This window comes from Anser brachyrhynchus (genome assembly GCF_964034855.1).
Source record: "Anser brachyrhynchus genome assembly, chromosome: 1".
In the NCBI taxonomy this organism is placed as follows: domain Eukaryota; kingdom Metazoa; phylum Chordata; class Aves; order Anseriformes; family Anatidae; genus Anser; species Anser brachyrhynchus.
Window position 1 is genome coordinate 75,109,791 of NC_137694.1, and position 12,898 is coordinate 75,122,688.

At 37.7% G+C, this 12,898-nt stretch overlaps 1 protein-coding gene across 13 annotated transcripts in view; it reads left to right on the top strand.

The window, feature by feature from the left end:
* The window catches only part of SCUBE1 (signal peptide, CUB domain and EGF like domain containing 1), a 245,313-nt gene that overhangs the window by 57,820 nt on the left and 174,595 nt on the right, over nucleotides 1-12,898 (top strand). For all 13 annotated transcript variants that reach the window (XR_013941095.1, XM_080562708.1, XM_080562709.1 and 10 more), the window contains one exon: nucleotides 5,710-5,838. Coding sequence is in view for 12 of the 13 variants with exons in the window: in XM_080562713.1 (XP_080418839.1) it covers nucleotides 5,710-5,838 (129 nt within the window). In the remaining variant the exon portion in view is untranslated. The remainder of the gene's footprint in view (nucleotides 1-5,709; nucleotides 5,839-12,898) is intronic.

Consider the following 12,898-nt stretch of genomic DNA (forward strand, 5'->3'; position numbering starts at 1 on the left):
CTTTAAAGACAATGTTATTTAACGTCTCCATAATGCCCCTTGGCAGTGTTTTGTTTAAAGCAGCTAGATTAACAGATAAAGATGAAAACAGAAATATCTTTTTCTTTAGATACTGAATAAATATGTAGATTTGTCCATTGCACACTTACAAAAGAATTTAATATTTATTTTTCTAGTTGTTTTATAGATCCAACTGCTTTAGGAAATACCCCACATCTGTGTAATATACCTGTATGCTTAGTTTTGTTCATGACTCTTTAGTTTAGAAGAAATTGATGAGGGCAGACAGCTTCCTTTGGCTATTTATTTTAAAATGTCCAAGCACATAAATTATTTCTTTCAAAGTCAATTATAATTTGTGTTTACTAAATTAACTCCAGATTTTCCCTTACGTTAGTAGTCTAGAAGTACTTTCAAATGAACCCATATTTTACCCAATCCTACTCCTATTTTGAAGTTCTGCTGTCCTTGATAGATGCCAAGATAAAGGTTGTTACAATGCACACTTCCCAATTTTCTGTAGAAATCTGTGAAATTCAACACTGAAAGCTGAATTTGGCTCATTGACTTTCAGGGCTCAGCTGTTCTTGCTCTTGCATGTTAATAGCCATAAGGCATCTTTGACAGTTCAGCTGTGACACTGATCCAAAATGTGTCAACTCCACACACAGGTTTCCTTTGATTTCAGTGGCTTTGCCCACAATGATCTGTAGCTGTGCTGACAAATACATTTTCTTGTATGTGCTGTAAGGATTTTTGGACATTTGAGGATGTGATGAGTGGCAACTGGTTTCATGAAGACTCGGAATGGATTTTGCTGGAGGTGGATTTTATACTTTCCTAAGATAATGTCTCTGCAGCCTTCTGCTTGGAAAGGATGGTTAGTGCACAGCAAATTTCATGATAGCAGGCTGAAACTGTTTAGACAAAATGGGAACAAGCATTTCTTCAGTCTGTTTTATAGTTTGTTTTGTATTTTGGACATTAGTTATTACATAGTGATGTCTTATACTGTGCTGAAACCAGAAAGCTGGAAGCAGAAGAGATCAGTTCTTGTTTTATTTTGAACATTTCTTAGCCAAGTTGTATATGCTCCTGGCAGATCTGCTTCTCTGGAGGCTTATAAATCACAGTGACTTCATGAGACTTCTGAGGGTGCTATCCCTTTGCTGCAGAATACACAAATAAAACAAATTTCTGGGCTGCTGAGAGTCTCAGCAGTAATAATGAAAGAAGAGTCAGTCTGTATAAGATGGATACAGGTTCTGCCAGACTAAAAAGAATTAAGTCACGTAAAGAAGACAACTTCAGATTCTCTTCCTATGACTCAAATTCAGTGATTGCAAATTACAGCACTTCCTTATGTTATCAAATGCTAAGATTTTCTCAGATAACTGTCTAGAATTTTAAAAAGTTATTGGATGCTTATATAATAATTAGGCTTGTACTTTATGTACCCTTTAAGCAGCAAGTTGATGGAGGAGGACAATAGCATTGTATGACATTGCTGCATTCCTTAGGGCTGCTGAAAGAGAGTTCCAGGTTGTAACAAAAAGATTCACCTCTGCTTTCCAGAAGGACTTACACTGTAGTATACAAGCTTCTTTCATCTTGTGAGACAGATGAACCTATACAGTTAGTTGTACCCCCAGGTAAGCAAGTTTCTTTTTATCCTTTTTTTTTTTTTTCTCCCAATAATGTTATCTTTTAAAACTTTTGAAACAAGTAGTGGATTTTCAAGATTTCCTAAACCAGTTCCAGAAAGGGACGATCAGAACTTAGCTCACTGGCAACTGAAAATGTGGTTGTACACATCCAGCTCTGGCCTTGGGAGTTGCTGTCTTATTTAAATGCAGTAAGCATAAATAGGTTCTTAGCAGACTGTATCATTATTATAAATGGCTCTATGCTGCCTTAACCGTTTTGGTGTATTTAGTTTTTTTTCCAGAGCTTCAATAATTGCTGCCAGCGTAATACCATATAAAATGAATTCGTTCTAGAGGGAAAACTACAATACTTTTTTAAGGGAACCTATTCTGGCATTTTCTTCACCAGCTACCCCATGAGTTGCCTGTCTGCACAGCTGGAATTACTTGGAGTAAAAACTTTTTTTTGCCTATATTTTGCCAATGTAGATACAAAAATCAATATTTGGCCAATACAGATACAACCGTAGGCTTCCCACTGAGAGCTGGATTGCAGTAAACCTTGCTAATTCAACATTGCATGTACCTGCTTGTTTTGGTTTTGTGTTATGGCAATTCCTTCACAGTGAATGACAATATTAAACCAAACACTAAAAAAAATTGTAAGGATAGTTGAAGGTACTAAATTAGTAGAAAAAGTTAACTTTCTGAGTTAGAGCTGTTTGGAGCCAACAATCTGATTAACAACCAGTTCTATCAACTACAGGGAAAAAAAAATAATAGGATATGACCTAAACAGAAGGAAGCAAACATAGCTGGCCCGTGGGAATTTTGAGTTTTACAACAGATTAAGAGCAAGCCTGTAGTGTTTGTATTTTTGAATGCATTTCTATTCTTTTATTGCTGTATTAGGCTAACTGAGGAAGCCATATCCTGCCATGTCACATGTAATATTCTGCCTGTAAATTACAGTTGTCCAACACTTTCATTAATGCATTCTTTAAAGAATGTCCCTTTTCAAGGATATGAGAAGATAGAGTAGTGTTTGCATTGTTTGCAGGCACTATGTCTGCATTTCTCTTGGTGCAGTTGGAACTTGAAAGAAGTTTAACCTTTCAACTTCGAGGGTTTTTGGCTTTGGTTTGGTTTTGTGATAATATGTATATATATTTTTTGAAGTGTTGAAATCACCAGTCTTATCCTCTTGGTTTTTTACTAGAAGTACTGGAGATAGCAATTCCACTCAGCCAATAGATGATGTCTCTGAAATAAAATTGTGTTTTCAGAGGGGGAAGAAACAGCAGGGAAAAAAAAAGAAGTCGCACATCATGTCTCTTAAAAATAGGCAGAGTGTTTGGCTTCACTCCTAGTTTTGTACAGTTGTTGGGGTACAAAAAGTAATCCTCTAATCCTTTGGCAAAAATTAACATAACAGGAACTTCATGAGAGAAAAAGATGAAAAAAATGTTTTCCTTTCATTGTTTTTCTGGTTTATGTATCTGCTAGATTACCCTTTCTGGAACTTAAGTATTCGTGTTACATCAGCACCTTGTGCCTCTAATCACAGTACAGCTTTGTAGAAATCAGTATTATATAAAGGGTAAGCATTCAAAAGGCTTTGTTTCTTTGATTTTTGTCCCTTTGTAAGGCTCTTCTGTTGCTTGCTTAAACAGATAGTCTTACTTCATTGTTTGAAAAAAGGAAGTGGATTGATCAGTGCATTGCAGTCTGATGCTGAGTAACGTAACAACTGATCACACTGTCTTCTGAATTTCCTCTTCAGACAAAACTGGGTGCTGGATGAAAGTTAAGAACAAATCTTAAAATGAAGTTATCTTTTTTCCCGGGAGCGTACTAAAGTACACACCTGACACCAAAGTCCTGTTATGTGCTTTTCAGTTATTGACTTGGCCCATTTAAAGCATGACATTACTGTAGGTCTCTGATTTTATCCTTGTAGCCCTCGAATGATAGGAAGCTTTTAACAATATTCATGAGTGGTTAAGTAACCGTGCAAATATTTATTAAGTGGAGAGCTCATTAGAATTCTCTAGAAATGTGTACCCAGATTTACTGGGCTATAAAGACAGGAGAGCATCTGTGGGACTTTGCATTACTGTAGTGCAGCTGTGTTCGGAATGGCCCCAATAAGCAGTAACTGATTTACTGGTTAGTGTTGTCAGGAAAAATCACAAATGATGCTTTTTGTTGTCATACTGGGCTCTGGGAGGCAGAGCACACCCACAGACTGCGCTGACTAGGCATTGATAAAGCTAATGGATGAAAGTACTTAGTGAAAGATGGGAATTTTTCAAAACAGATGAGTGGTTCAAAGACTAGGAAGTTTACTTTTCATCAGTAGGTATTATTTTTATTAAGATCCTTTCTCCACCTTCTTTTTTCCAGCATTTTTGTTGTGCTGAACTCTGAGTTACAAAAAAAGCTAACTGTTTTTGCAAATAGAGTTAAATTAGTCATTCCCATTTTGAACTGCTGAGGAGATTGCAGAAGGAGGGCTTCAAAGCTGTTGGATGGAAGTGGACGGGGACATAGGCTATTCTGAGGTTTGGGGAGGTTTCTGGGGCAGGCAGACCTGAGGGGGAGGACCTACAAAGAAGGTTGGAGGGGGCCTGCTCTGCCAAATCAAACATCTCAAAGGATTGTGCTAGGAGGTACACAACCTTAGATTTAGACCAAGGGCAGAAATGCTTGAAGTGCCAGTGAACGACTGAGTCTCTGCTGTCTTTTCAGAAGAATCTGTTTTTCCCAGACTACCATGCTGTTTTGGGATTGTTTCTGAGTATGATACCAGGTAGCTAAGCTTTTCTGGTGATAGTTTTGAAAGTTTAAAAAAAAAAAAAGAGAGAGAGTCTGTGTGATCCTAATATCAAAGTATGCCATCCACCTCTGCAATGGAAGGCACATTTGAAATGTACAGGCAGGATAGCTTTAATGTACCAACAGATTATTTTCTGAAGATGTCTTTATCAGTATATCATGCACTATGTAACTTAGGGACAGTAGGTGGGGACTTTGGTTTAGCACACCACAGATTTAGAGCTGACAGTTATCAAGTTATGAGACTGTAATTATTTGTGTATTTTTAGTTGGTTGATGTGCGCAACTGATTCACAGCAGCAATTGTAATGCTGACATCCCATCTGTAAGTCAAGATACAATCTGTAAAAAGAAGAAAGTTTGCACTTTCTAGAATGAGTGAAGAAGTGATTTTTTTTTTTTTTTTTAATATGAGTCAGGGAAGATCATAATAGAATTGGTTGCAGTTGAAATAGAATTAATATCTCTTGTCATTCATGGTGGTTTTCCAGTTGCATGCCAGTGTACAAAACATAATTAACAGTAATTCTAACATACTTTCTAAGAATAACATACTTTCTAAGAATAAAACTTTAAATTTTGTTGTCACTGTCATATGTGAAATAATAGAGAAAATTATAACAGGGCTTCTCTTTTTGGGGAAAGGGAAAGAGACGGACAAAACTGTACTGTGTTATCAAGAGCAACTTCACAGAGCTCAGCAGACTGTGACAGCTATTTCAGAAATGGTATCTTTCAAGATTTATTGCACAGAAAAACAGCTTTATGTGTTGTCAGGAATATATCAAGTCATCCTTGTGCTGAGAAGACTTTCTGGTTAAAGAAGGCATACTTTTATCTATTACACTGTATTAATAGTATGGTTTAACTCATTGTCTGCTTGATTATTTTAAACAGAAAATGAAAAGTACATTTTAAATATAAAAATATACCAAAATCACTTGAAAATTTTCTGAAAACGTATCATTGTTTCCTGTGGTCATACTACAGTTAATTTGGGAAGGAGTGTTCTAGGCATAAGCTTGCTGAATTTCAGTCTCATATGATCCTCATATAATCTGCCCATAATTCCCTGAGCCATCTATTGGATGGAATATGCAATATAAGTGTATAGAATGATTAGGAGCATGCATATATTCAAAGATCATGCTTGGCTGGAGAATTTTCCTGTATTCATAGGGTTCTCTATTTACAAAAACTTCTTTATCCTCCTTTTGTGTTTTAGATATTGATGAGTGTGAAAATGACTTCTACAATGGAGGCTGCGTCCATGAGTGCATCAACATTCCAGGCAACTACAGATGTACCTGCTACGATGGGTTCATGTTAGCCCATGATGGCCACAACTGTCTTGGTAAGTAGTGAATGCTGGCAAGGAAGTTTCATTTCATGACTGTGGTAAGAAAGCCTGATGTACTGGCAGCATTTTGTCAGCTCGTACATGTTTTCGATGATGACCTGATCCAGATCCCACTGAACAAGTTGAAGTGTTTCTATTGACTCCAGTGTGGTCTAGACCAGACCATTAAAGTTGGCACTCATCATCCTAACATACTCTAATCAGTTTGTCCATCTCTAACACTGGAGGTCAGGGTTGTTTTTTTTTTTTCATTTAAGCAAGGCTTGTTCTGGATGTTTGGACTTCTTTTTTAAGAAAAGTAATCTGCCCTACAACACATACATATTTTGCCTATATCTTCCAAGTTCTGTAATTCCAGTCATAAGTTTAAAGTTTTCCCTTCCCCTTTTCCCCCTTTTTAGGGTAAAAGGATTCCAGAACATGCTGTATGAACAGATGCTGAATGTTAAAAGTGCAGCTGTGATGAAGGAATACTTGGACAATAGAACAGGGCAGAAGAATAGTTATCAGTAATAGATGTTTACAAAGGAAATGGGCACAGTCCACTAACTTTACAAAAACAGGTTCAGAGCAGGATCTTAGTTGTATCGGCAGTCTTAGGATTTGGGGATCTGTGATTTTGATTTATGTCCATTGCTCTGTTTTAAATAGGTGAGCTTTATCCTATATACTGAAAACAAAGTTTGTGTTTTATGTTTTAATTTCATCACACCAATTACCTGGAAACAAACTTTGACTGCTACATCCAGTTTCCCATACCTGCTGACTTGATAGTCATTCTAGTTATGTCACAGTGCATAGGACTTTCTCAATATTGTCTTTCTCAATATTCCCAATATAAATGCAACAACCGCTGTTAGATGCAGTACCAAATTCATTTCAAATTGATGTCCATTATACAGTGAAGAAAAGGGATATTTCATCTGTGTCACGCAACATCTTTACTATGGTAAAGCTGGGGTTCTTTGCAAGAAAAATCAAAAAATCAGGTACTGAACGAGAAATCATAATGTATAGTAACACCAGCCTGCACTCACTGAAGCTATAGAACAACTAGAATTTCTGAGCAGGTTTTTGGTTAGCTTTTCAGTAGATGTATTTCCTACTTGGTTCATTTTCAAACTGAGTATATTTGTTCAGATGGATTATACATCCTGACCATTGACAGGTTTTTGACTCAAACTTCCAAATTTCGTTTATCATAGAACAGACTAAAATATATTTATTTGCCTCAACCTGAGGTGGTCAAATGATTAACTGTGCAAGTGGTATTTCTTAAACAAAGAGCAGTCAGCTATTCATTTGAAAATGAAAGAAAAACCGTTTATGCTATTGTTCACGAATATCTCTTAATTGAACAGAACCCAATCAAATATTTCAGCTACCTGGGATTCTAATAAATGTGCAAGTATGTTGTTTCGAACAGCTTGCTATTACCAACTTTGTTTCCAAGTGATTCCTACAGAAATAGGGCAATGTATATTTGCAATTATCAACAGGAAAAGGGAGGTACCTGATAAAAGATGAACCCTTCAGGAGATCTGTGGGATTATCTTGGACCCATGCTGTCTGTGTTGTTGCTCTCTGATCGTGAAATATACAGGTTTACAGAGATAGGTTTCTAATTTTCTTTTCATAGATTTCTATTCAGACAGTTTTGGCAGAAAAGGCCTAAAATAATATAAGCCACTGTGTTTAACAGGTGGCTCTGGTTCCAAGTATTGTTCCAAAGCTTGCCAAGAGATCTTACAGGTTTGTCAGAATCAGTGTCTGCCCGTATTCATGTTTCTCTGAGCTGCCATTTTGTATTACTTCCAAAATGTTAGGAACCATGTTGCCTCCAGAAGAGATGCAGTGAACAGACAATGAGTGGGAATGATAGCAAAGGGCTCGCTGTCTCCCACTGTGTAACTTTAGGACACTAAAAGAGGTCACAATTGCCTTTTAATTTTGGGACCAGACTGGGGAAGTTTGTTCCTCAAATGCAAATTGAATATTCGCAACTAATGAATGGTCTTTGATATGGACTCGTGCAAAGCATTTGACATTGTCCCACATGACATCCTTGTCTCCAAATTGGAGAGACATGGATGGACCACTTGGTGGAAAAGGAATTGGCTGAATGGTTGTCCTGAAAGAGTTGCAGTCAACATCTCAATGTCCAAGTGGAGACCAGTGGCAAGTGGTGTTCCTCAGGGGTCTGGATAGAGACCAGTACTATTTAACGTGTCGGCAATATGGATGGTGTGATTGAGTGCATCCTTTGCAAGTTTGTGGATGACACCAAACTGAGAGGTGTGGTTGATACACTGGAGGGAAGGGATGACACCCAGAGGGACTGTGACAGGATTGGGAGGTGGCCTGTGCAAACAAGATGTGGTTCAACAAGGCCAAGTGCAGGGCACCTGCACCTAAGTCAAGGCAATCCCAAACATGAATACAGTCTGGGCAATGAGTGGATAGAGAGCAGCCCTACAGAGAAGGACTTGGGGATATTGGTGGATAAAAAGCTTGTCATGAGCCAGTAATGCGTGCTTGCAGCCTGGAAAGCCAACCATATCCTGGGGTGCATGAAAAGCAGCGTGGCCAGCAGGGTGAGGGAAGTGATTCTTCCCCTCTGCACTACTCTCATGAGACCCCACCTGGAGCACTGCGTTCAGCTTTGGGGCCCCCAGCACAAGAAAGACATGGACGTGTTGGAGTGAGTTCAGAGGAGGGCCACGAGGATAATCAGAGAGCTGGAGCACCTCTCCTGTGAAGAAAGGCTGAGGGAGCTGGGGTTGTTCAGCCTGGAGAAGAGAAGGCTATGGGGAAACCTTACAGCAGCTTTCCAGTACCTAAAGGGTACCTAGAGGAAACCTGGGGAGGGACTCTTTGTCAAGGGGTATAGTGATAGGACAAGAAGTAATAGCCTTAAATTGAAAGAGGGTATATTTAAATTAGATATTGGGAAGAAATTCTTTACTCTGAGGGTGGTGATGCACTGGCACAGGCTGCGCAGAGAAGCTGTGGATGCCCCATCCCTGAAGTATTCAAGGCCAGGCTGGATGGGGCTTTGAGAAAGCTGATCTGGGGGGAGATGTCCCTGTGCATGGCAGGGGTGTTGGAACCAGGTGGTCTTTAAGGTCCTTTCTACCCCAAACCATGCCCCCAAAACATTACACCCCTAAATGGCATGTAATGTTTGATCAGCATGCTGAAATTGAGTCTGTAAACAGATTAAGTAGATTAAGTGGGTACTTAACATTGGGTATTCTTGCATAGAATTGTCATTTCCATTTATACAAGAATTATATGTATTTCATAACATATGAATTTATATAAGAGCCTGTAAGATTCGCTTTAGGTTGATTTTGAAAACCCTGATTGAACCAACTTCTCATACAGCAACACAGATGTGTATACGCTTATATGGAAGTAGATTTTCTGGGACTGAACCAAGATCAGACTATACTGTACCTACTTCTCACCCATATTTTGATCTTGCAGACATTACTGTTGGGGTCTGCTCTGTCAGCACACAGGGAGCCAGACAACAAGAACTCTTAGGGGGCAATTTGGTTGCCTAAAAATAGGTATCTTGTGCCATTTAAAACACCCTGGAGCTGGCAGATGTGACCTGGGATCTACAGCTGTAGATCTGGAGTGTGAGCTGGTGGCCAGATGGGATAATATAAGGAATCTAAAATGGTGTCAGACTCATATATTCAGACAGCTGAATTGCTCTTTCAGTGACCTGGGCTGCATTTCTCACACACAGATCACCAGAAATCTTTGTCTAGTGATTTAAGATAGAAGGCCTAGGGATGGGAGCTAATGATAGTTCAATGATAGTCCTGCAGGCCACCTAGGAACCTCTAGAAAACAGATTGTAATGGAGAAGACTTGTGTCAGGATTTTGACTTCAGTCTGTACAAAATCTTAAGCCATCTCTTCTTGATAGTGTTTACATTTCTTTTTAAACCTTCATTGGATGTCTTTCTAGTAACGTCAGTATAGCATGATAATTACAATCTTCTTTATAAATAGCAAACTTGAAATATTCACAACTAGTTACATCAACTGTGGCTGATAGGTTAAGTATTTTTTCCTGCGTTCTTGTTTCAACATTTCTGTCTTTCTTTCTAATGAACCAAAATTTCTTGTTTATTTATTTGTTGGGAGGAGGTGTTTGGTTAAGATTTCATGGCTAAAATTTGTACTGGAAAATGTCCAAAACCATCCTCAGGGGAACCTGACTCATTCTCTATTTGACATTTTTATTGAGGAATTTCTCAAATATAACATGAAATGACACCACAGGGAATTTGAACTATGATGAGATCCTTGTCTGGCTAGAAATAATTTATTTTATCACTATAATCACATGGAATAGCAGTAGTTCTTTCTGAAAATTGCTCTTAATTCTTCTCTGTGGATGCAAGACTAATATTTGGTCTCATGCAATGGGTTTTCTTTATCCTTCATTTGCAACTGCTCGTGAAATATGTTTTCCTCTCTCATATGAAATACCAGTCTGTTTTTTTAGCAAGCAATTATCTCACTGGTCCAGATGTTCTTTCCTGTTTGATCATTTTTTCTCCATGATCTTACTGATAAATCGATTTTTCCTTCTTTGTGTCTTTCACGTGTTGAGCCATTGAGGCAGGCTATCAATTTCTATTCTCTTTTGCCTTTAGAAGAGTTTATGGCTTAACTGATCATCGTTCCTATTCCTACTGAACACTTTACCCATCTTGGTTGTAGTAAATCAGTTTCTATTCTCAGTTAACTGGTAAAATCTGAATCTGTACTACAAAGAATTAATGGGTAACACTTATGCTTTTTAAACTAGTTATTCAATATAAATTTCCTCCTCTGATTCAGCATGACACTTACAGGTGTTCCTAATTTGCTTTTTTTTTTTTTGAAGCTTCTTTGATATAATATTAAGAAAGACGATTGGAGTTTTACATATGTCTAAGTATATTATTGAATTGAGGCCTCTGGCATCTGGGCGTTCTTGTACTGTGTCTTCATATCCTGTTGGAAGCTTTCAATAAGACAGAGAGCAGAATTGCTCCTTGACAGCAGACGTGCTAGAAGATATAGACTGAGACTGGTTGTGCAACACGCAGCTTTCAACAAGTAGATATGCTATTGTTGGGGATGCCATAGGGAAGGCTAGCAAATGTGTCTTCCTTTTCATTGAGAATTTCAAGGGAGCTTTGTTTAGCTGCCAATACAGAGGCTTTAAGATGTACTTAGGAGGAGAAGAGAAAATTTACTGGGTGTGGTGGTTTTTTTTGTTTGTTTTGGTTTGCTTTTAAGCTATTGTGATAGGAATTGTCATATGGAAAAAACCTCTACTCCTTAAGCAGTGATTAGGCTTCAGCTGTTGGAGGACTGTTCAGTGTGAGGCATTGCATTTGGAAGATGCCAGAAGAGAGCAATGAGACTAATGAGTGTTGTAGATAAGATGGCTAATGCTAAAAGAATGAAATAAAAGGTTTAATTCTCTTGCATGGAAGAGAAGATGGAAAAGAAGTTAAAATAGTCATCAAGTCCAGAAAAGGTTGCTGCAAAGAATTGCAGTTTTACTGATTAGCCTTCATAGCCCTGCTGAATTGAATGAGGTAGAGCAGTAGTGTTTGGTTACTGCAGTTGCAGAATTCAAAAAGTTGCAGTAGTGTGCTCCACTTGGATATTCGGAAAAAGCATTGAATTATTTTGCCTTTCTCCTAAAGGACTCTTGTGTGGAGTACTATTGTCTTAGATTCATCTCTCCCCTACTGTATAAAAATATTAGCTTCCTGGGAGAGTATTATATTCTGTTTTGGTCTGAAGCATTGATTAACACTAATAAACCTAGGGATTTATTCAGGAAAAGCTTGATAGAAACCTTAGTGAAAGCAGTTGTTACTGATATACCTGAGCAAGTCGTAAGAAGTTATTCAGCATCTGGAAATAGAAAGTAGAAGAGAGTGCCATATCTATGTGAGTGAGAAAGCGGTGAGCCTAACTTTGCAAAATTTCCTTGCCAAAGGGCTTACGTGTCAGCTAATACTCGACCGTTCGAGGCTTTCTGGAATTCAGCCATCTCTGATCAGACTGTCAAAAAATGGGGGGAAAAAAGTGTGAAAGAAAAATATGTAAAAACAAAAAGTGATTGCCATTGATATGAGACAACCATGTGATACTTCCTCCAAATTCTTCTCTTCTGTCTTTTTTACCTGGAGGCAGAGTTTTGTGTACATGTAGTTGGGGAATTCTTCCTAAAAAAAAAAAAAGAAAAAAGAAAAAAATTGTCACAACTCATTGTTTTCTGTTCGTTTGTCAAACCAAATCTGTGTGAAAAATGTTAAAGGATTAAAAGGTTAAAGGATTGAATTGCATGGAGTGATAATTTTCTTTGCATACCTAATCAGATATGAATATAAATAGATATGAAGTGCTGCTCAGCTCTCTGCTTTTTGGAGGTTTTTGTTTTTTATTTTCTCAGCTCTCCCTTCAGATTGTCTCTTTTTAACAGGGAGTTTGCATTGTTTTTTTTGAAAAAGCACATCTCTCTTCCAGGTTGCACTCATCTTAACTGGACAAAAATTTTATCATAATTTATTTAGAGATGTATTTCTTTTATTTATAGGTTTTTCCATGGTATTAATTTCTGTGACATGGGAACATATGTGAGCACCTTGCAAATACTAATAGATTTGTCTTCACAAAATCCTGTAAGAAAAAGAATTATAATTTTAATAGTTTTTTTTATAGATGAGGAACTAAGGCAAAGTGACTTCCTGATCTTCACGCAGGATGTCTGCAACATAGTCAGGAATAGAATCTCTACTTTTATGAAACCCTGCTTATATATTCCTATTTCAAATATTCTGTGTAACTTCGATTTCTCTTGTTTACAGGAAAATAACAGATTCGCTAAATTTGGACGCCAATAGTATGATATCTCAATTAATTGTCTTGTATGTCATACTTCTGGAAATAACTACAAGAATTGATTTTGGTGGTCCAATAAAGGCATATGGTTCTTCAGCAGCTGATCCTGTGTCTGTGATTCAGA